The 24,341-nt window shown below is 55.1% G+C and overlaps 1 protein-coding gene across 1 annotated transcript in view; it reads right to left on the bottom strand.

The window, feature by feature from the left end:
• The window catches only part of NOL4L (nucleolar protein 4 like), a 121,787-nt gene that overhangs the window by 60,752 nt on the left and 36,694 nt on the right, over positions 1-24,341 (bottom strand). Inside the window, exons 2-3 of the mRNA XM_032462098.1 lie at positions 13,293-13,448; positions 7,194-7,305 (exon numbers count right to left, since the gene is read on the bottom strand). Of these exons, the coding sequence (XP_032317989.1) occupies positions 7,194-7,305; positions 13,293-13,448 (268 nt within the window). The remainder of the gene's footprint in view (positions 1-7,193; positions 7,306-13,292; positions 13,449-24,341) is intronic.

Below are 24,341 nucleotides of genomic sequence, written 5' to 3' on the forward strand. Positions count from 1 at the left end.
ATAGGCTGCTTAAAAAAATGTTTTTTGGCTTAGCATTTTGTCATAGGCATTGCCCCCACCATCAAAAATCTTGTTTTGCTTTGCAAATATTATTTTTACAGCCCTGTACTATTTCATCATATTTTCCTTAAGTCATTCACTTACGACTGGACACTCAGGTTGTTTCCTATTGGGGGCTATTATAAACATTGCAGGGAGCATCTTTGTGCATGAATATTGGTCTGTATTTCTGATCATTTCTTTAGAGCAGATTTCAAGATGTGGGAATTCGTGGGTAAAAGGGTAGGAATACTCGATAATTCTTAAAATCTCTGGCCATGCTGCCTTCTGCAAAGGCTGCTGCAGGGGACACTGCCCAGCACCTTAGGTGCCACTGTGGGTGCCATATAGGAGGGACTGCGATGGCACAGGAATGTCAAGAGGACAGGAAGCATGATTCAAAGGGAGCCCATCACCTCTCTCCCCAGCCCAGCTTCCCCTTCAGATGTCTCCTGCTCTGACCAAGCTCAAAATCCTGCAGCCACCTGCTGGGACCCGTCACACTAGGCGGGGCCTCCTTAGGTCATTTAGTCACTTGACCCTGCTTCGAGCTCTGCCCGGGGAATAGTCTTGCTTATCTGTTCTCTGGCTGCCTCCTCCCTCTGCCGCCAAAGGTGCCAGGCCTTTGACCCAGAGTTCCCCTGGTGCCTCATTCTGTTCATGGGCTGGGATTTGAGCAGTGCTTGGAAAAGTGGGAGCGACTTCTGGACGGACCAGAGCCTGCCTTCCACCATCAGCGCTGTCAGCACTGTGCCTGAGAGATGGGCTGGAGGGAACGTGGGTAAGGGGGCCAAGGTAGAGGAAGGCATGGATTCACTGAATCTGCTGCTCCAGAACCAGAGCCCAGGCCAGAAAGGAGCTGGACGCCAAAGGACAAATACTGTGTGAGTCCACGTAGATGGAATATCCAGAGTAGGCACATTCGTAGAGACAGAAAGTAGAATGGAATAACCCAGGGCCGTGCTGGGGGCAGGGGTGGGTGGGGGTGGGAGTGGGAAGTTATTGCTTCACGGCACCACAGTGTCTGTTTGGCGTGATGTAAAAGTTTTGGAAATTGATAGCAGTGATGATTGCCCAACGGAGTGATATAACTCACACCACAGAGCTGTACACTTAAAAATTACTCATGTGGCAAGTTTTATGTTATAAATATTTTACCACAATAAAGAAGAAAGGCCCCTGCAAACAGGGAGGTGAAAATACCCAAAGGGCACCAGGGAAGTTCCTACTTGGCAGAATAGCCTGCAGAGAACGGGCTCTGTGCAGTCTGAGGTGGTCTTCTTCCGGTGACCGTGCAGCTCAAATAGCATTTCTTATCAAGTTTCGTAGAAATGTAGAACTCTGTTTTGCTTTTTAAAGCTAGGTTGTCATGTGCAGAATTTTTATTCTTCCAGAAGGAGGTAACTCTCACTAGTAGAATGTCTCAGACTGTATTGAAATGGGCCAAACCCGTCTCTTTTTTGAAAAAAAAAAAAAAAAAAAAAAAGAGAGAACTTCTCTTGGTTCTGTGGCAGGGGGGTTCTCTGACACAAGTGTATATCAGCCCCTTTGGCCCAGATGCTCGATGCTGTGGGGAAATTAAATGTGTTTTGTGACCTTGAGCCCCGCCATCAACCCAGACTTGACCTGCAACCTAGGGGCACATTGGGACCTCTCCTCCAAATCAATGGGGTTGGATGCAATACCTGAGACAGACATTGTAGCTACACTGAGACAATGTCACTCAAAAGAGCCATGGTTCCTGTTTTCAGATCTTAGGTCTTCAGATGGAAAATTCTGCTGTTTCCGTTTCATTTCCTCAAAGACGTGGTTGTCTGGTGAAGAGTTGTTAGATGAAATGGTATGTGAGAAGGGCTCCCTCATCCTATGGGTCCTGGATCAGAGCCTCAAATGAAGGCTTAGTCGGGTGCCAGGGCGATGCTCTGTGTTCTGTTGTCCACAGAGGCCCGACACTGTGTTCCTTTACCGAGGGTCACCCAGGTCCTATCTGAAATGCTGTTACTTACAAAAAGGTAACTTTTAAAAAGCCAGGTACAGCTTGGTTTAGGGAAGAAACCCACAATGGCTGAGATGGCTCTCTTAGGAGGCAAGAGAAGGGGTTTTCCTTGGCTTGTTCCCACCCTAGCATGTCCACAGATCAGAAACTGCTTCCGGTGCCCAGAGGTGAGCAGGGAGAGCTCAAGAAGAGGGGGTGGGATGTCCTCGTCTGAGGAAGTGGGGACATCCAAGCACACACACACAGATCCATCAGAGATCAGCGTGCAGTGAAATGCTTGCATCTGCAGTTCCAGCAGTGAGTTCTGCTGGGGAGGCAGGACCTTGGCAGGCGAGAGACATTCCAGGTGAGGGGATGCGCCAGGGAGCTGGCTGTGGGAGGTCAGTGCTCGGCCACACCACAGCAAGGAGACAGGCAGGCAGGGTTTTCCGCAGCAGGGAGCTGCACAGTTCTGGGGGCAGTAAGCACCCTACTCAGAGAGGATCAGCTTAGTAGGAGGAAAGGGCTAAGGGGCAGGGCCAGTGGGGGCTTGGTGGAGTCGGGCGCTCACAGGGATGGGGATGAGCTAAGGTGGACACACAAACAAAGAAGTGGCTTCCTTGGGCTCTGCTGAGACGGGACAGGACACCGTTATGGTCAACAAATACAGTGGCCACGCCCAAGCCAATACAAATAACCTGAGACCACTGGTGGGTTAGGAGCTAGTAAGGGTCATGCAGCCGAAATAATCCAGGTTACTGCTGAGAGAGGCAGAGGAACCACCCAAAGAAATGTTTCAGCACCACTCTGTCGAGGAAAACTGAAACCAGCCCAAGCACTAGACCTAGTTTTACAGGCCTTGAAAATAACCAGCGATGCAGAGGCGCTCCCCGGGCCAAGCCGAGCGCTGACCTCCGGGGCTGGGCTCCAGCAGCATTCATCAGTCAACGCAAATTCCAGCTGAGGTGGTGGCCCTGGTCCCCCGGGTGGAACACAAGGGTCAAATTATCATGAGTTTCTACCTACAGTATGGAAGAACTCCTTGGTCCAGAGACATCCATAGCTTCTGCGTGCTGAGGAGAGTTTTCGGGGGCAGGGCCAGGGACTGAGGGACAAGCGACTGATGAAGGCCTGGCACAGTGGAGCCTAGGGACTGGCCAGCCTGCTTCAGATTTGGAACCAGAGATCACAGGCCTGGGTCCGGCTCAGAAAGTGAAGAAAAAAACCTCTATCGCAGGGAAGCGAATCAATATAGGTCAGCAAGTCTTCAAGGAGCACTCATGTGTGCACATTCAGGGTGGGGACAGCGTGAGGAAGCACGCAGGCACGGCCCTGTGCTCAGCAGGGCGGGACTGATGGCGAGTGCGTTAGCACTCCGAGGAGGAACAGCCTGGAGGGCTCTGGGATCGCTCCAGGCAGCTGTGTGGAGAGGGGACCCCAACGGGACTTAGGTTCCCCCACTCAGATGACGGCTATGAGCCCCGCAAGGAGTGCCACACAGACCCTCCTGCGGGATGTTCCCAAGAACATCTGTTAAAACCCCCATTTTACAGATGAGGCAATGGCTTCTGGGGAGGCTATGCAACCTCCTCGTCACACAGCAAATGAGTCTGAGAGCTGAGAGGACAGGCCGGCATAGGAAAGACTGCAGGGGCAAAGGAATGGCCAGAATGGGGTCCTCTGGGGGAAGGACAGCAAGGAGGGGCCTGGCAGGGAGGGCGCTGGAAACCACACAGAGGAATCTGGGCCTGGCTGCAAAGGTGCCACCCCCTGAGTGGACGACTCTTGCTGAGGAAGGGACCCTTCCATGGGTAACTGGTGTTGCCCGCTGCTAACTCCTGGTCTGTGGCTGCTCACACAGTATTTTGTCACATCAAAGAAAAGTGAAACATGTCCCGAGGCCCCTCTCCCAGCAGCCAGGGCTGGGCGCAGGGACATCGTGGTCTCATCTCCGTCTCCTCTCTGCTTGGACGTGGACCCAGGGACTGGTTCCGGGGGCTGATGGAAGAGGAGCGTGGCGCCCCCGGGAGGCCCTGGAATTTCCCATCCTCGGACTTCCTGATCCTCAGCAGCCTCCTTTGTTTGTGCTCCTGGCGCTGACGGTGGGGAGGGGGGGTGCACAGGACAGTCCAGGCCCCCGCTCCCTGCCGGGGACAAACCACTGAGCAGGGGACGCTGCTCTGCTTCCTTTCTTTCTTTATAACACGAGGCCAGGAAGTGAGGCGTTCTCCCAGCAGCCCCTTGAGAAGTCTCCATCCTGTTCCCTGTCCCCCTCCCGCCCCACCTTCCTGGGACAGGAACACAGGGCCTGCCTCTGAGGCCAGCTCCGATTTCCCAGAGGGCGGGTGAGGGAGGAGGGAAGGCTGGCATGGCAGGGGTGTCTGTGAAAGAGGGGTCGGTGCAGCTGACCACATCCAGAGAGGCCTGCATGGTGGGCGGAGATAGGATCTCCAGGCTCTCAGCTGGGGCAGGAGAAGGGAGAACCTGCCAGCTGGCGAGTCCCGACGCTAACGCCTCTGGCCATTAAGCAGACAGGGGAGCCTTTCAGCCTCTAAGGCTTTCCACTGGCAGCTCCAGAGACCAAACCCTTCTCTTTTGTCCAGCAGCCAGGTTGTGGGCCCAGGGTGCTCACCTGGGTGAGTGACTGACTGTGTCTCCCCCTGGGACACCTTGACATTGGCAGTCTTGTGCGCAGGTGCAACAACGTGGCGGGGGGTGGACAGGCTGATGTTCCCTAGGCACCCAGAGGACCAGGCGCCCTACAGAATGGGCTCGTTTAATTCAACTGCTGTCTCATGAAAACCCCAAGAGGGAAGCCTTACTCCCATTTGTTGATGGGAAGATAACTTCTGCCTTCTGGGGACCTCAGACAAGTGATTTCACCACACCACCTCTGTGTGCCTCCTTTTCTCAGCTGTAAACCCAGACAGACACCTCAGAGGATTGTAGGAGCTATTAGGAGCAGTTGATGTTCAGAGAGGTCCCTGAACCTGCTGAGGGACACACAGCAGGGAACAGCAGGCACACCGGGCCTGCCAGACTCCCAGCCCACATTTTGAGATACTGAGGCCACAAGTCTCCTGCTCCCTCAGCATCTCCTCCACTGCCTGTGTAGGAAGCTCCACTCCCAGGGACATGGAAGTGGCATTCCATCTGAGGACGGGCAAGGATGGGCACGGTGCAGCCTCACTCTGCCTGCCCTCCGTTCTGCCGCAGCAAGCTGATGCAGAGAGGCTCCAGCACAGAGCCCACCAAGCCTCTCTCCACCTCCCTCCCCTCCTCTCCCCTCCCTGGGGTGGGGACACTGTGGTGGCAGCCAGAGAAGAAGCAAGCTGCTGCTGCGCTCAGCATCCTCCTCAGACAAGAAGGAGTGAAGATGCAGCCCTGGAGACCTCGCAGCCTTCCCTGGGGAATGGGGGAGGTGAGGCCCATCCTCCACACCAGCAGGGAGAAGGGAGCAGAAGAGATGGAACCTGCAGACCCCAGAGCAGCCGACAAACCAGCCCCTCTTGGCCTGCTTCAGTTCCCCTAAGGGAGCGGTCCTGTGCTGGATTCCACCAGTTGCTATGGAAACAATTAGGACAGCACAGGAAGGGACAGACAGACGGGTGGGCAGGGACCAAGCAACCAGCACCAGGGCCAGCGCCCCTGGGACCCAGAGCCCGGCAGCGTGGGGAGAGCAGCAGGGAAAGCCTCCTGGCCCACACACAGGCACCAAGTGCCGTCTTGGCCCAGGGGTTGCAGCTGCCCAGCCAGGGCCAGGCCACATGGGGCAGGGCCTCACTCAGGCCTAGGGCGGGCGTTATCACAGTAACTGCCACAGCCACAGCTCACAGCACCAGCACAGCAGCCCTGTGCCAGGTACAGGGATTAACTTTCAGATTTCATCAGCCCTGCCCTCCCACTGACCTAGGTGCCACCTCAACTCCATTTCACAGATGAGGAAAGCGAGGCTCAGAGAGGTAAAGTCAGTACACACAGCTATGGAGCTGCGGAGCGGGGGTTTGAACCCACCCAGTGTGGCCCTGGAGCCCCTCTCTTAAACCAGGAACCCAGCACTCGTGAGGGATTAACTAAATTAATTCCTTTCCCTCTTACTTCAGCAGCTCTCTGCTGTGCTCAGTGAAGTGGCCGTGGACGAATGGCCCCCACGGACAGGAAAGCCTCTGGATCTGTGAGTGGGCCAGGAGCGGCATCAGGGGCCACTCTGATGGAGGAAAACCCCACCTGACACTATGCTTCAATTCCTTTGTCGTTGGCGGCCTTCATTGCCGGTGTTTCCCTGTGTCTGGTGGTGTTTCCCATCCTCAGGCAAACATGCGCCGACCTCAGCAACACCTGCAGGCCTGATGCCCAGGTGGGGCCTAGAAGTCACCTTGACAAGTCACCTACCTGGGCACCATTTCTCAGGGGGCCAACTTATAATCACACCAGCCAAACATATCGGCCCGTCTCACTGTGCCAAAGTCACCTGCGAACAGATGGCCCAGGCCTACTGGAGGCCTCTGGGATGTTCGGTTGAGGTTTAGGGGGGACTGAAATAGGGGTCCTTGCTACATCTCACTGGGCAGGGCGGAGCTGGAGAGAGTGGACATCGGTCCAGGGATCAGCTTCAGCTGGTCACAAGTACTCTGGGCAGTTTAAATTCTCACCAATCCCCACAGATTTCCCGGGTGTGCACCAGGTGGTGGGGGGACAAACACTTAGGGAGGCCTACTAATGGGCAGTGTGTGGCCACCGGGGGGGAGGGTGCACGCAAAGAGGGGTGTGCTCCTGTCCTCAGAGAGTGTAGAGCGGGGTCAGCGAGAGTAGACCCATGTGGACACTGGCCGGGGTGAGACCTGGGTGACAAGAATTACAGAGCTCAGGGAATGGGAGGAGGAGGTGACCATTTCCACCCAGGACCTTGCTGAAAGAAGACTCTTGAAGGGTGGTAGGAATGTACTGTTGGTTTTTAGTGAAACTTGACATTTTAAAAAGTTAAAAAGAAAAAAAAAAAGGAACCTAAAATGAGGTTCTCTGGGCAGCTCCATGGACCCACACTGGCCTCTGGGAATTGGGACAACCGCTGGGCGTGCACTTTTCTGTCCTTGCCAGGAAAGAGAAGGCCCCTCTGGGGGGAGAGCCTCTCCCCACACAGCCTCCCCCGAGCCTCCAGCACACCCACCTCCTTCCCTACCTTTGGGCTCCAGGCCATTGGAATTAAAGTGCATCCTCTTCTGACACTCCGTGCAGCTCATCAGGAACCGGGTCACGGCTTCTCGTGGAAGGAAGGCATAGGTCTCTGCGATCTGGGGGAGAGAGGAGGTTCGCTGCTATATGGATCTGTGGGGAAGTGGCTTGGCACCGGGTCACCAAGGGCTGCGCTTTGGTGGCAGGCACTTGGCCTTTGCCAGGAATGGCAGGGATTTGAGGAGCAAGTGGCAGATGTCCTGGAGTCACAGTCATGGTAATGAGTCAGTCCTTTTGCAGAATACCTTTAGTTTTAAAATTCTGAATTAAAAGAGCTTAAAAATGGAAAAACCCGAACACTGAAACATTATCTCGCATCTAACCTATGTTCTAATAAGTAAGTGATATCCCTCTCAGAACATTTCATTGCTGCTACTGAGGAATGAGCTGAGGAGGAAACAACTTCCGCTCTTAGAGACAGTTAAACTGAGACCCACTTACAAGTCCGCCAGCTCCAGGCCAATAAACAGAACCGCGGCTCTACAAGCTTTTCCCACCGTAACACACAGATCAAGAGCACTGTGAAAGGCTGATGCCAAGGGATCAGATTTTTCAAACTGGACAGGCTCTCAGGGACCCCAGTGTTCTAGGCAAGGTCATGAGGCCCAGAGAGGTGAACCAATTGGTCTCAGGTCACAAAGCAATTTAGATCAGTGCCAGACTAGAGCCTGAGCTCTAGGTCACCTCCCCCCGCCCCCCCCCCGTGGGGAGGAGGAGTAAGCAGTGTGGGAGGGGAGGTGAAAGAGATGGGAGGGGACACAAGAAAGAGACTGGGTGGGGGAATAGGGAAAAGGGGGTGTGGGCCCAGATACTCAGCCCTCTCTTCCTGCTCTGGCTTTTGGGAAACCCACTGGCCCTGTTTTGACTGCGTGAGGGGGCCAGAAGGACCTCTTGGGCCCAGGCTCCCTGGCTGAGGGAGCCCAGTTGCTGGTTTTCACAGGTTTCCCGGAGCCCAGGCCCTCCCGCTCCTCTCCACTAAGGGGCAGCATCAACCCAGCATTCTGCCGTCCTCGCCGCAGCCCAGCCAGGAAAGTTGGCCAAGGGCGCCGTCAGCTCACAGCAGGAGAGGGCTGCTCTCCAGGACGGCACCTGGTCTGCTCCTCCCGGAAGCACGAGCGCCCAGCTCCATCTCTGTGCTGGCCAGGAGGCGGGGTAGGGTGGGGCAGAGTGAATGGGTCTGGGGGATGCCGGGAGGCTGCCTCCAGCTTCAGCCAGGCCCTTGGAGGACCAGCTTAGGCTGCACTGCCTGTGGAGCTCCAGGGGCCACTCCTGCCTGGCGGCCGGCTGCAAACGCAGAGTTAATTTTGGTGACACAGTTGTTATTTCTCAGCTGATTTGATGCTCTGCGGAGCAGGCAGGCTCCTTGATGAGTTATCTCCCTTCCAAATTCCCTGTCTGATTGCCTTCCTCTGGAGGTCAGGGACAAGGGCAAACCCCTGCTCTCTGATTGGAGCCAGTAGATGGGAGGGTGTGCGGCCCATCCTCCTCGGGTGTGAGGGCTGAGGCATGGGGCTCTCCTGACACGCACACGGACATCTTCATCCCCGGCCCAGAGCTGCCTGGAAATCTCAGGGGTGGCTTGTCCCTCTCGGGCCTGCAGGGTGGGGAGGGATGGGTCCTGCTGAGGAGCTGATGGCTGCAGGAGTAAATGGGCAAGAGGCAAAGACGCCCACTGGGGCAAGTAGAAGGCTGAGGCTGAGTTGGGCCAACAGATGAGCTCCTAGATGCCCGAGGTGTGGCATCCCAGGTCAGGCCTCAGAAGAGCTGAGCCGAGGACATGGGGGAAGAGGGTGGCAGTCTGCTGGGAAAGAAAGAAAGGTTGATACTCTTGGGACAGTCCTACTTCACTACATGAGCTCACCAGCCGCTGGGCAGAGACAGAGTTTCTGTAGGGCTCGGGGGAGCCTTCTGGCCTGGCTGCTCTGTGTGAGGGCTGCCTGTGGCGTGGGCCGAAGTCCTGCTTGCTGCCTGGCCCCCCTGAGGCTATAAAGATGGTTCCCAGAGAGGGCCCTGCCCAGAGGCCAGAGTGGCAGCCCTAGCTTCCTGGCCTTGGTGGGGACCAGCAGTATGCAAAGGCTGGCTGGTGTGCCACAGGGTGGGGGTGCACTGGGCACACACCTGGCCTTGTGTCCCACGGAGGGGCAGGTGGGGTGGACCCTAGGCAGGTAAGTGAGAAGTCCTTGGAACTATCTGAGGGCCAGGGAGGGAAGCCCTGCCCTGCATGGCTGGAATGTCTGCAGCCTTGCTAAGAGCTCCCTGGGGAGTCAGTAGAGTGCACAGGCCAGCTCCATGCTGCTGCTGGGACCGGTGTGGAGGAGGATGCCTTCCCCCACGAGGGCCTTCAACCTTCTGTGGGCATCTTTTGGTTCCCGTCCCTGCCTTGTCCACGTGAGAAATGGGACCTCCACTTCTGTTTGACTGCACGGATGCCCAAGGCCACAGGACCACAGGATGAGTTGAAACGAGGAGGACAATCCCAGCTGATGCCCTAGTCAGTAGAATGGCGGTTTTCAGATAGTGTTAGAGCTACAGACACTGTTCTGGAAATAGACTCTTATCCTGAAGCTCAAAACATGAAACAGATAAAGACAGAGCTGTTGCATTTAAGGGGAAGCTCCAGGACCCCTATCCCCGCCCTGCTGCCTTTGGAGGCCCTGGGCTGTCTGTTGCCTTGTTCTCGGGCCTTCTGCCTGGACATTGAGACCTGTACATGAATCTGCCTTTTACGTTTTTCTTAGTGGTAAAAACTGAGAGCGATTTTGCTGGCAGGGAGAGCAGAAGCTATTTGCAGAGTCGCTGACTTGCAAGGCCCCATTTTCGCTCCCCAACTCAGAGGCCGACAAAGACAGATGAGGCCAATTGGGGGGATTTGCACCACTTTACAAGATCCTCCTTCTGCCCTGCGGGTGGATTAGCACGTGGTGGGCCTGGAGCAGCTGCTGACCACATCTGGTCCCAACTCCAAAGTGGTCTGGGCAGCCAGATCAGGACTCCAGAACCCGATCTAGCCTACCAGGATCCTGGGCAAGGGGAAGGAAGCAAAGGGGCTTGCACTAACTCAGATGGGTGCAGACACCTGAAATGCGCCTTGAAAAGGAACCAGTCCTCTACATGGGTTCAGGGAATTTGTGGAACCCAGACTTCCCCTCTGCCCCACACTGGCAAGACTCCCTGGGATCCTGGGGCCACACTATATCAGAGGCAAAGTAAGGCAGGGGCTTCCTGCCCAAGATGGGAATTTTCTTCACTGTCTGTTGTGAATGGCCACCTACCCCTGACTCATAGACCTCCAGTTTCAGAGAGCTCATTACCTGCCCTCTCTGATCCACTGCTGGACAGTGGGAGGTGCAAGAAAGTTCTTTTCCCACTAAAGGAAGTGCCTCTTTTAATTCCCCGAACAAGCCTGCCCATTCCCTTCCAGTCCCCTGCTCCCTCAAGTACTCCAGGCTTGTAAGAATCTGGAAAGTTCTAGGTGCCCCAGAGATAGCAAGACAGTCCACGGATTCAGGTTTGCCAGAAAACACACAGACAGGTCCAAAAACCCCTCACAAGGTCCTGATGCAAACCCCGCAGTGCCAGGCTGTGCCTCTCTGCAGCCATCAGCGAGGAATTTCCTTGAGGGGGTCTCCTTCCACAGGCACAGGTGGAGCTGAGGAGCTAGGTTTGGGTTGAAGAAAATGGGAGAAGGTGAAGAGAGGGGACAAAAGCATCCAGGCACTACCCCCACCCCCCAGAAAGGAAAAAGGTGGCATGAGAAGGGTGACAGATGGGGAGGAGGAGGAGGGAAGGGAGGGGAGGCACCCAGGGGAGGAAGGAGGGGAGGATGCCCCCTCGGCCCCACACCCCCTGCAGGAGGGCCTGGCCTGCTCCCTCCGCCTTGGCCCTGCTGCTGAAATTCCAGCTCTGTGCGCAGCCCAGCTGGCTTGCCGCCAATCATGTGCCAGCTCCAGGCTGGGCAGCGGGAAGTGGGGCACGCGGCGGGCATATGGACGAGAAGCCAGGAAGTGCCAAGCCAAGGGCTGGATGTCCGCTTCGCCCGGAGATGCAAAGCCTGGGGGGACCAGCCCAGCCCTGCCCTCTCCACAGCATGGAGGTCGCAGACCCTAGCCTTCATAAATACCCAGGAAGTGCCTACCGGTGAGGTTTGGGGCTGGGCATCGAGGGGACCAGAGAAGTCACATGGTCCGGTTGGCCCAAACCTGTCCCCCTCAAAAAGCAACTCGGTGGGCTCACTAGCTGCCCACAGGAGGTTTGTAGAGAAACAGGACGTGAGGTGGTCAGGGCTTGGGCTCTGGGGCCAGCTGCCTGGGTCCGAACATCGGCTAGGTGACCTCGAGGCAGGTGGAATCATCTCTCTGGGCCCTATTTTCCTCATCTGGAAACCGAGGTTTAATGGTAGCACCTGTTTCATCCATATAACCTTCATCTGCGTGATGGCTCAGAGAGCTGGTGCAGGGGAAGTGCTGAGCGCAGAGCCCGGCACATGCAGCTTCCAGCACCGGTGGATTCAGTGCTGAGAAAGTGGGCGGGGCCTATAAGTACCAAGGGGCCCACACGGGCCCCAGCTTGGGTATCCCTCCCTTGGTTCACGATCCTCCTGTGGAAATACCCTCAGAACTGCCTTCCCACAAGTCCTTTCCCAGCGCACAGGTGCTGGGAAGCAGGAGGGCTGGGGGCAGATGGTACAATCATCTCCTGCTTCCCTCAGCCTGACCCCTTATCTCTCTGAGGTCCTTGGCACATGGGTCTTTCCTTAAGGCTCATTTAGGGCAAAAGCCATCTTCTGAGGACAAGGACAAACCAGATTGTTGGATTTTTTTAAAAAAAAATCAGGCCATATGGGGAAAACGATAGACTTATATACCTCTGCTGCACTCCAAGGCTATTTATAAAAGAACTTAGGGCGGGGGGTGGGTTCATGTCTGCCTTGGATGAGGAAGCCCAGTCACTGAGGGGCAAGTATCTAGGAAGCCGGAGAGCAAGTCAATGCAGAGGGGCGTGATGGCCACTTCAGTGCTATGTGACCGCAGGCTAGTAGCTTAACTTTCTGGGTCTCAGTTTCCTTTACTGTGAAATGCGGCCACAGTGTCTCTGTCACAGGACTGCTGTGAGGCTTGAATGAACATAAAGTGCTTGGCTTTACTGGTTTAGTGGTGTACGAGTGGTTCAGAGCTGGGCGTAAGCCATGGCAATGGGGGTCAACAGGAAGATGGCTAGATCCCGGGAAGGCCCCTTCTGCTCTGGCCACCATCCCCTCCAGCTGCCCCATGTGTGATGTTTCCCACTCTAGACTGCCATCTCTGCTCCCTACTGCCTACCCAAAGCTTAGAATGCCAGCTTACCTGCCACCTTCTCCATGAAGTTCCCTTGGCTTAGCACTTAACGTTGGTGCCTGGAGGCGCCTTTGCTGAACACCCAGGAACCTGGGTCCTTGTTCCCTCAAAGCTTATCTTGGAGACATTTCTGTTTCTCGAGTCTTAGTTTTGCTCTCAGCCTCCCCAGCCTAAATTGAACTGTGATCTCCTTGAGGGTGGAGACCAGGTCCCCAGACTTCCCCTGGGGAACTTCTAGTACGGAACTCACAGGGCTGTTGGGGACTGAGTGAACTCCCACTCAGGAGGTATTTGGGACAGGCTTGGCACACAGTGAATGCCAGGGAAGCTTTTACTGTTATTATTATCTAGCCACTCCCACCCCCACCTGCGGTCTCACCCTTGGCCCCGGGCTGGAGCTGAGGGGATGGAGTGAAGCAGAAGCCAGGAAGAGGAGGGCTTCCCTCCTGTGCCCCCACCCCAGTCCCTCTCCTTCCCTCCCTTTCACACCCTTCAACCTGCTTCTCCTTTGTGCTCAGACCACAGAGCCCGCCCCCTTGCCCCGAGAGCCATCTCTGGCTGCCATGCCCTTGCCCTGTGCCCCTCTGGGTCCCCAAAGGCCGTTTCATCATGCCTCAGCTCCCCGCCCCGCCCCCTGCCCAACATGTGCGGAGCCCATGGCCTCCTGCCAAGGCCTGGGGCTGCCAGCAGAGGCAAAGAGACAGAAATCTCACCGCTCGGTAGGTTTTCTTCTGCCCAGCGTGCTTGGGGGCTTTGCCTGGCTCCGCTGAGCTCTCCACATGCATCGAGTAGATGATGTCAAAGAAATCTTCCACCACAGCGACCCGCTTCAGAGAGATGCCCTCCGGCTCCGACAGGCCATCTGCCCCCTGCGACAGGGTGGACAAGCTGTGTTAGTGTCAGGGATGATGGCGGGGTGAGAGCTGGGCCCTGCGGCTGGGCACTGGGTTGGGCGTAGGGCTCACTGACCCCGCAAGGCCTCTGATGGTAGGTCTGGGGGCGGGGGGGGTCTAGGGGGCAGGAGCCTGCTGCAAGGGCCGCAGGAAGGGAGCTACCAGAGTCGGGGTGGAGGCTGCTCCTAAATCCATCAGAAACAATGGGCAGAGAAAAACAACAACGAAAATACAAATTAAAAAACCAAGAGCCTCCATGTTCACAATTTCAGACAGATTGTGCCAGACTCAGGCGGGGAGCGTTTGAATCACAGGCTGTGCCAAGACCATCCTGGAAGTCTCTGGGGAAGTGGGGGGTGCTAAATAGATGCGGCCCCATCAGGAGCTCGCCAATTAGCAGTAACCTTTCACTGTGGTCCTGCCTGGGGTCCTGGGGGAATGGCTCAGATCACCTGGGTGACTCCTGCCTCGCCCTGGCCTTTCAGAAAAGCTTTTCACCGCGGCCCGCCTCCCCACTCCACTCCAGCAGCTGAGCGCCAGCCGCAGCACCCGGGCTCTTTGTGTGCAGAGATGTAGAGAATAACAGACACAAGGCCATGGGGAGGTGGCAGGGCCACGTGAGTGGGGTGGCCATGGGCCCCCCGAGCCTCCTAAGGGGCTGGCATGAGTGCTGTCAGCTGGCCCCAAAAAGGTGCAGCAGGATCTCAGGGACACGGGGCTCTCAGCCATCATCTCCCTAAGGGGAGACTCGGAGGGCTCTGGGGGTGCTTCGAAGAGGAAGAGCAAGGAGTAGGGAGGGGGGGATTCGGGAAGAAGGAGGCAGGCTTTTCTTTAAAAGTGCCTGAGACACAAATCTCACAAATCTCCAAGAGCATTCTTCCCCAAAGGATCCTGCTCAAGAACGCTAGCCCTTTGTGGAGGACTTGGGGGGTAGAGGGGGGATTTCTCTTGGCTCACAGTTGTCTCGCCAGAACTGAGAACAACATGTGGCACACAGTAGGCTCAATAAACAACTGCCAATGACTGGCTGGTTATCAGTGGCAGCCAGGCAGGGTAATTTGGACACACTCTTCTCCAGTTCCACTGGGGCCCCATGCATAAGTGGCTGTGTGACCCTGAGCAGCTATTTTGCTTCTCAGAGCCTCAAGTCCTTTATCCAGAAAATGGGGATAACAGAAGCATCTTTCCATGAGCTCCGAAGAGGAGTAAATGAGATGTGTGCGCAGTACTTAGCGCCCAGCCCGGCCCATAGGAACTGCCAGATAAATACTGTCATTAAGCAGTGCTTTGCCAATGGCCAAGCTTCCCTAGTGAGGAGAGGGCTGAGCATCACAACGAGCCTGGGAGATTGTTAGGGTTTGGGACCTGCCTGCCGGTTGGTGGCTGGTAAGTGGCAGAGCTGGCCGAGGACCTCTGTCTTTGTCGTCCGGGGAGAATAGAGGCCACGCTGAATGGGACACTCACTCACAACACATTCCGGCCACAGACAGGGTTTGGTTTTACCCAGCAACTTTCTCAACATGCCATGACAGGATGGCAGGGCTGTTTCTTTGCCAGCAGCCCACTAGAGAGCAGATGGGAGAGGAAGTGCGTTTGGGGCTTAGGGACCAAACCCTAGTGGGCAGGTCAGTGAGCGACAACCCTGGGTGGTGACCTCACTGGCCCTGTACAGGCCCTCTTGCCAATGGCTTTCTTCCTAATCAGGATCCATTTCAATGGGGACTTCTCAGCACGCATCCCGGGTGTGTGTGTGTGTGTGTGTGTGTGTGTGTGTGTGTGTGTGTGTGTGTGTGTGTAGGAAGAGCTGCCTGCTGGTCCTGCCTGCTTGCTGTGAGATTGTGGGCAAACTCGTCAACCTCCCTGAGCTTCACTTACGAGATGAGCTGTAAAATTCCACGACTCTTCTATTCTTAAAACTCTCTCAGAAGTCACTGTTATCTTTCTTGAGGGTATGTTCAGAAGTCCCCCTCTGAAGTCCTGGGCTCATTGGTGAGTAACTGATTTATTCATTAGCTGACTTGTAACTACCAGCATTTTGGGGGTCTTCAAATACTGCCATGATGGAGTATTTTGACGGGTCAGTTACAATATACTTCTAACCAGAGGTTCGCATTGGCAAAAACAAACAAAAGAACCTTGACAATGAAGATATAAGTGGGTTTCTATTTCTTGATCTGGGGTAATGGCTTTACAGGTGAGTTCAGTTTATAAAAAGCCATTGATCTGAACACTTACAATCTGTGTACTTCTCTGTGTCGGTTAATTTAAAAAGTATATTTTTTTAAAAAGTATAATGGGGTGGGTAGTTCCACAACATCTTTATAGTCTGAGTCCAGAGGCATAATGATGGGTTTAGCTGCTTAAATGTGAATAGACCTCTCTGTTCATAAAACCGTTTCACGCCAGAACACAGATGCTTCCGGAAAAAGTAGATCAAGTTTGGTGGGAACGAACGGAGAAAGAAAACAGTCTGATAAAAGATATTTTAGATGGGTGAGATGGAAAGTGCCCCCTAAACAGCCTGGTGACCTTGGGAAGGTCACTTCTTGACTTCTTAAAACTCAATTTCCTTACACCTGTAAAACGAGCCTAAAAAGTCCCGGTTTGATGTTCCAAGACTCAGGTAAGAATGTAAGTCAGGCATCTGCCACATACAGGCTTGTAAATGTTCATCTCGTCCCTAAGACCCACAGAGTTCAGACATTTTGTGTTTAGGAATCTGTTCTTCTGTCCTTCTGATCCATTCAGGTTACAGAAGGGGTTCCCTGCGGTAATATCCGCCATCAGAAGAGATGCAGAGTCTTATGCAATTCCTAAGTAACATACCAAGGGCTGTCACACAGACTGGGAATAAGCTTTCCTAAAGTCAAGGTGTAACTAACCAACCCAGACTAAATAGCAAAACACACTGCCCAGTGCCTGGCCTGGCGCTGTCTCGGCCTCCCACCTCCATTCATAGGCAGACGTGGGTAACCAACAGCGTTAAACCTGGCCCAACGTGACCATAAAATTATCCCAGAGAAATCCTTCAGGGATGCTCCCTCTTTAAAAATTGGTTGTGATCTGCCCTGATGTTCAAACCTGGGTCCTGTGATCGGTCTATCCCAGCTGCAGAGATGTACACAGGAAAGGAGAGGGCCTGTAGCAACCAGAATTCAAACCATACAAGGTCTGCAGAACCACACCTTGAACTGTCCTCTGGTGAGCTGGGGCCACCTGGACACCATGTGTATGACACCCTGAGGGAGGAACACCAGGATATCTGTGTGGCCTTCAAGGAGAGCCGTGGGAAGAGGACAAAGGGATCCCACGGCAGTCATGTGCCACAGACAGCTCTGCCATGCCCTGCATCCACAGAGGTAATAACCTTCATGCTACATGCTGCAGGAAAGGCATGCCTTTCCCAGCTGAGAATCCAGACACAGTACTACAAGGCAAGAGCTGCTAATTAAGAGAGCCAAAAGCACCTTCTCCATAGCCTTGGGATGTCCCTGCCAACCACCTCTGCTTTGTACCCCAATTAGCTTAATCTGATCCATAGCCCTAAGCAAGCTGGGCCCTGGGTTGACAAAGGAAGCTCACTTCATTTACAGGCTGGATAAAAAGTGGGGCTGAAGCCTCCAGACGATCCCCGGCTTCCTAGGAATGCCAACCAGGAGTGATGGAATGGAACCCAGCGGCACCCCATGGGAAAAGCCATGAAAAACACACGGTCAGTTGTGCAGGACTGACCTCTGGGGCCTTCTTGCGTGGGGAAGAATATTGCCATGGTAACATACTACATCCTTTTGAAACGACTAACTCCAAAACAGCCAGCCAGACTCTGGCCTACAAAACCAGACATGGCAATAGTTTTTAAAGATTCATGGAGCTACAAACTTTCTCGGAGGTCACCATCTTCCTTAAAATCAGCCCATTTGGGTTCTAAACTAAAGGCCAGGTTGCCAGCCATTGAGGAAATCACCAAATGTCTACTGAAGTAAGGCTGGTATTTCAGAATATTTATAACAATGGTCCATAAAGTGTGGTCCCTAGGCATCACCTGGGAACTTGTTAGAAGTGAAATTCTCAGGTCTCACCCCAGACCTACCAAATCTGACACTCTGAGGGTTTTAATAGGCCCTCTAGATGATTCATATACATGACAGATTTTGAGAACTGCTGATTAGAATGTCTCCATGATTGAGACTGGGAGGTAGCCAGTAAGGAAACTGGCATTGGATAATGAATGCAGACACGTTCTGTGCTGCTAGGCCTAATATATTAGTATTTTCTTCTCTAGTGAAGGCCCATTTTCCTAATGGGGGGAACAAAGCAATATTATTGGACGACATTAGTATGATTTCAAAACACCTGCCCAGAGATGCAATGTGATTTATGGATAGAAAGAGCAGGAGTGCCCAGCATCCTGACATCCAATTTTCAAGTCCTCTCTGGTAAAATTAATTAATGCTTAAGCAGGTCATCCCTTTACAGGTCTTTTCTGGCTTCCTCAGTTTCCTCAAATGATCTGAATTCTCAGCACAAGAAGGACTGCTGCGTCCAGGGCTGCCAAACCTATGAGGGAGATGAACGTGTCTTCCCAGGTCCCTGCCTGGGTGGCCTCACAGGCTGCGGTTGGGAGTCATCCCTCAGGTGAATCTTGCCTGTCTCCCCACTAAGCCACTTAAATGGACTCCTGCCCTTGAAGGCAGGTCCAGTTGCTAATGGATCACAGTTTTTTCATCACCGGAATTCTGAAGTCACTTGCTGGTAAAAAGTTATACGCTCATCAAGGTGGGCTCACCGTTTCAGGACACCAGGGTGTCGTTTGGTGCAACATCGTCACTATATTAGTAGCATATGCTTTCCAGCAACAATGGGGACCTGATTAAGAGAATGTGGCTAGAGAGTGGGGACATTTCTCAGTTGGGTTCCTATGGTAAAGGAAGAAACCACAGAGAAAGTCCTGAGGGTGAGCCCTTTTGGTGCAGCTTTCAATAAAGAGTGAAAAGCAATGAGACTGCCGTCAGAGGAGAAAGTCAATGAGCAGAATCTGGGAAACACCCCTTTGGCCACCACTTGTATGGGAGCCCAGGACTTCAGGGGGTTGATTGCACAGGCAAATGTGATGATGTGGCTCCACCCCAGTCGGCTAAGTGGCTGCGATTACAGGCAAAAGCTACTGCAAATATTAGCTGCATGCTCCTCCCAACTTCTGGGAGTGTGGCTGTTCCTCTTGTGCCCCAAACCACACTTTAATAAATTCAGGCAGGCCCAAGGTTTTGAAAATGGGGGTAGCAGTTTTTCCGGGTCCCCACAAAGTCTTATTCCAACTCCTGGCAGGGCTGGAAGAAGACCCAAGGGGAGGAGTCAGCTTCCTGCAAAAGGTCCTCAGAGGGAAAGGAAAGTGGTGGAGAGGAAATTTAAAAACCAAACTAAATTGAGAGAATGAAAAGAATTGAAAACCAGAATGAAGACCCTCACCCACATATCCAGAAATTCTCTCCCAAGAATCCCCAGGAGAAGCCAGTCACAGTTTGTAAAAGGCAATCAGATGACTGACAGAGGCGGGACAAGGACAGTATTTGAATTTTTCTCCATTATGATCACTACCTACTGCAGACTGGAAACCAAAACCAAAGCCAAAACCGAAAAACTCCAAAATAAAAAAATCAACACCAGAATTTTTGGACCCATAGTTGCATTGCGCTCTGTTGGCCTGGATGGGGCAGAGGGATGAGACCACCCCCCTTAAATAAATAAATACATAAACAAGGCAAAGAGCACTCAATGTAGCACCTGCCTCTTCTCCACCCCTGTGCACAATCTCCAACTGTTAGTGCGGAGCCGCCACCGCGTCGCACCTGCCATCTGGAACAGGCCTCACATATTCCAAGACCTCCTTTCTGCTTCACTGAACCTCCATCTTCTTTCAAATCACGCCGGGGACGGAAATGTACACCCCAGGCCACAGGAAAAGGTGCCTGGGATCAGTCCCCAAACAACAGCCATTACCTTTGAGGGATACCATTCCTTTAAGCAGCTCTGAATATTTCTTTTTCCCCCTCTTTTTTTTTTTTCTTCTTGGTTTTGCTAACTCTGAGATGTCTGGAAAGGGTGGTGGGGGGAAAGGAGTGCAAAGAGAAAGGACTGCTGTGGGCCAAAGTGTCCCCCTCTTGGCAGGAGAGGGGCACTGACCTTGGTTTAAGGGATGGAGGGAGGGAGTAGCTAAGGCACTCTCAAGCACGATAGGGTGGGGCCTGGCTGCGGGATTCCGGCCTTGGGGGTGCCAGGAGAGCGCAGGTGCCCCAGGTGAAGTCACAGGCCTAAGGACAGTCCAGCCCTGACCTGAGCAAGGAACTGCCCTACTTGGGCCTCAGTTTCCTCCCGTGTCGAGGGACCACAGTATGTACAATGCCTTTTGCCACCTCACTGGAGAGTTGTGGGAACCCAAAGGATGCAGATAGCGCCCACCCTGGGCGAAACATCCGTAAATGACCTCGGTCACCACTCCTATGGAGGGGCGCGCTCTAGGACTCTGGGGACCCGCCTCTCTCGGCCGAGCGGCCAAGAGCAGGGAATGGGGTCGCTGAGGGGGTGTTCTCGGCGGAAGGGGGAGGCCCTGAGCCAGGCAGGGCCCGCGGGTGTGTCCCTTCGGGGCCGCGGCGGGCCGCCCGGCGCGCTAACGAGCCGGGGCCCCAGGTGCGGGCCCCACCCCGGACTCGGGGGGAGGAGGAGGAGCTGGAGGGGGAGGGGAGCAGCCCGCGCTAATGACTGTTGACAGCGCGCGCTGGGGCTGGCCCGGCCGCGCGCGCCACTGACAGCTGCTCCGGCGGGGGGCGGGGCGCGGGGCGGGGGTGAGGCTGCTCTCTCTGCCCCTACGGCGCACGCGCGTGCGCCTGGGTGGGGAGGGGCCGGGAGGCGCGCGCCCGCCGGGCCCGGGTTCGGAGGGCCTGCTGGAGCGGCTCGCGCGGGCTCCTCGCGGGCAGGCAGGTAATGAGAGTAACCATGGCAACCCACCAGAGGAAGTGTATTCTGCAGGAGACGTTAATCCCCTCTCCCCGGAGCTGGGACAGCCTGACTTTCCATTCTCACACAGTAATTAGATACCAGCTGTCAGTGCAGGGGGGACGGCTCTGCCGCTGCAGCCCGGCTGAGGGGGCGCACAAAGCGGGTGGGGGGAACGCGGGGCGACGGGCGTTAAAGACACAGGGACGCTTTCCGGCGGTGGGCCGGAGCAGCGCGCTCCCCGAGTCTCGGGTCACCAGGCGCGCACCCGCTCACCTGGAGACCCCGCCCGGGCTGGGCCCCGCCCACTCGACACGCACCTGCTGCGCGCGCGTCCGCCAGCCCTTGCGTTCCCCCTCTCTCGGCCCCGCCTCCCCACTCTCCGCGCACCTGCTCTGCTCCCGCCCACCCGGGACGCTGCCCACCTGTCCTTTGTGCGGGGCGGTACCATTCGATCTGGCCAGCTCTCCTTCAGGGAGCGCCCGCTATGTGCCAGGCGCCGTGCCAAGTCTGATCTGTGTAATCCTTACAGACCCTCTGCGGTAGGCGCCTCTGCTGTTCCCCGCCCAGGGAGCAGCGGGGTGTGGCCATTTGCCCAGGGTCACGCAGACTTGAACCAGCATCCCGATTCCCATTTAACCACCAAGCTATAGCGCCTCCCCATCGCATCCACACCCATTATAGTTCCGGGGGCTTCCCAACCGCTCTGGGAGACAAAACAGTCACACTGGTGGCTGGCATCATAGTGCACTTAATGTGTGCACTACCTCTTCACTTTCCCAGCAGCCCGGGGAGGTTTATTACCCCCATCTTACAGGTGAGGAAACCAAGGTACAGAAAGCTGAAGCAACTTGCCCACAGTCATGGAGAACAAAGTGGTGGAGCTGGGATTCAAACCCAGGCAAACAGACTCCAGGATCCATGCTTTTGGCTACTGAGAACGGTTAACTCCACCCACCAGGTTCCCGGTGGCTGTAGTCCAGCCCTGGTCTTCTTTCACTGTTCAGACAACCCACATCCTGCCCCAACAACAGTAAAGGGCTGCCTCTCTTAGCCATACCTGAGAAATCGAAGTTCTAGGCCTAAAGCCACTGCCATGTTCCTTATTTCTGCCAGACCTCCCAGAAACCCTTGCTCTCAGCAAGAATAGCCACTTGGAAATCATTGTAGGCCAGCCTCTCCATTTCCCAGGTAGGGAAATAAAGACCACCAAGGTGAAAGGCTAGCCCAAGGAGATAGCCTTATGGAGCCTTTTGGGGAGGGTTCAGTCCCTACAGACCCAACTATGCCTCCTGCCCCCCACCCCACAATCAGGCCTGGGGGGCATGCCAAGGAGGGGCAGGAAGTGCTGAGAAGCAGAGCAGGCTCCTGTCCCCAGTGGCGGCGGGTGTCTGGGGCAGGAGGAGGCTATCTGATCCCTTCCCCACTGCCCTGGCCATGACCTCCTCCCTCCCTCCATCTCTCCCTCCTCTCTCATGGCCAGGGTAGCCAGCACCCTGGGCTGCAGCTGAGAACCCAGCGTTCCCCAACCCAGGCCGCATTCCTGTGGGAGGAGGGGTGGGGGGAGGTTGGGCCAAAGGCTTTAGGGACAGGGGCACCCCTGGGGCTGCCCCACCCTGCCTGGGCCAAGGCCGGGCTGTCTCCAACCTCACCATTTCCTGCCTCCACTCCATCTCTCAGTAGCAGAGCTGCCTAAATTTGGCTCCAGGAGGGAATGGGGGAGGCGGCAGCAGGCGGGTGCTGTCAGAGGCCAGGGCGCAGCTCCCTGTCTAGCTGGCTGGCATTTTTGCTGTCTGGAGGAGGGCAAGGGGGCCCAGCAGCCCTCTCTGGGAAAGGGAGATTCGTACCTTCTGACATGCACTGAGTAATGTGCAAACGACATGCAAACCAAGCTTCAAATCAGCATCTCAGCCAGAGAACAGCTTGGGTGCTGCTTTTGGGATAAGAACAGAAGAACTGGTAGCCAACTCCCCAGGGGCCCCAGTGGGGATGGGGGTAGGTACAGGCTATCAAGGGCTGGGAGTTGGGAGACTCTGTTTCTTGCCAGGTAGAGCTTTTGGGCTTCAGATCAGCAGCTGAACCCTCTGGATCCCAGCCTGAGGGCAGGGCCATGGCTTTCTCTGTCACTCTGGCATAGTGCTTGGCACATGCTATCATGTGATCGAGCACGTGAGTTCACAGCCACCCTGTCCAGGTTTGAACCCTGGCTCTCCACTGGCCAACTTGTGAGTTCCTCAACAGCGCACCCAGGCAAACAGCTCGTGTGATTGACATCCCTTTTAGGACTTCCCTTCCCTAGAAGGTGGGCACAGGAACATCGCCCAGAAGAACACAGGCTTTGGAATCAGACCTGGATTCCAGGTCTGGCTTAGCCAGCGAGGCTCTGTGGCTCTCACTCCCCTCCTCCAGGAAATGAGTTCAGGATCTCAAGGTCAAGGATGTCCACGGGAGGGCCTGGCATGCAGTGGGCACTCCGGAAGTCTTCCCACTGATGCATTCATTCAACTACCTTCTCCATCCCAGTCCCATCTTCCCTCTCCTCTTCGCTCTGTCTTGGTTTTTCTCTTGTCTTGTAGATTTCTTGCAGTCTTCCCCCACCTCCCTACCCTGGCCTGCTCTCTCCACTTGTCTTAGTGATCTCGGGGAAGTCACTGCCTCTCAGAGTCTCAGTCTGCACATTTGGTGGGGGGTAATGGGATATGGGTGATGAGCTCTGTCTGGGGTCTAGGGCCCAGGAGGTACTTGATGGGTGGCAGCTCTTTTCATCCCAAGGCCCATTTACATCCCAAATGACCAGGAGGGGTGGGCTGTGCCCTCAGCTCTATCAGGTATGGAGTGTTGGGGCCCCGCTTCAGTAACTCTGTTTAACCCCAGATAACTACTCTCTTGCCCCTTGGCCGGGGCTGATATGAGCTGAATCCAGCTTCCTGCCACCCAAAAGCCACTTCCTGCCAAACTCGAGCTGATACCAGAAGAACTTGTTTTCTGTGCACAGAGCAGTCCTGGTAGGGCAGCCACCTGCCCGCCTCGGGTGTGAACATTTTTTCCATTTGCTGGGCAGTGGGGAGGATGGGGACTCTGCCCTCCTCACCTCTGAACCTGCCTGTCCTGTCCTACAGTAGCCTCCAGGCCTGCCAGCCACCCCAGGAAGGGTGCCAAGTGGCCCTGTGGGCCCAGACAGACGCGTGTAGGCAGCGATACACAGTCTGACACAGCCAGACACACAGCCGGCTTGACAATCCCCACAGCCACCAGGCGTTTGGGTGAGGACTCTGGGAGCCAAGTGTGTGACCCTGTTAGACAATCACACATGCTCAGGATCCCACACAGGCAGATACACCCAGTCTCAGAGCCACTCACACACATGCACACGGAGCCCCCTACACTTGTCCAACATCCCCCTTCCAGATGTATTCACTAATTCAACAAATACTCTGTGCCAGGCTTTGGGCTAACCCGTAGTAAAAACTATTGGAAGAGTTAATAGCTGACCTGTGCCGTTCTTAGTTTCCTTCTCTGTGAAATGGGGATAACAGCACTGTCCCATAGGGCTGTTGGGAGGATCGAGGAGCTAATGCGTGCAAGGCCCCTGTCCCCGTCTGGCCCATAGACAGCACTGTCTAAGTTAGGCTATCTTAGTTAGCCAGGAGCATCCTGTGCCTGGCTCCGCTGAGATCCTCCACACCTTATCTCCCTGAGTCCTGGCCTAAGCCCCCAGCGCGCCTCAGGTCCTCATTCCCATTTCCACCGATGAGGAAACTGAAATTCAGGGAAGAGGCCCACAGGTCCTCGGTGTGTCCCCACTGATCGGTCTCCTGCCACATCAGTCTGCTGCCCCAGCCTGCCTCACTACCTGCCCCACCACACACACACTGTTGA

Source organism: Camelus ferus, chromosome 19 (genome assembly GCF_009834535.1).
Source record: "Camelus ferus isolate YT-003-E chromosome 19, BCGSAC_Cfer_1.0, whole genome shotgun sequence".
In the NCBI taxonomy this organism is placed as follows: domain Eukaryota; kingdom Metazoa; phylum Chordata; class Mammalia; order Artiodactyla; family Camelidae; genus Camelus; species Camelus ferus.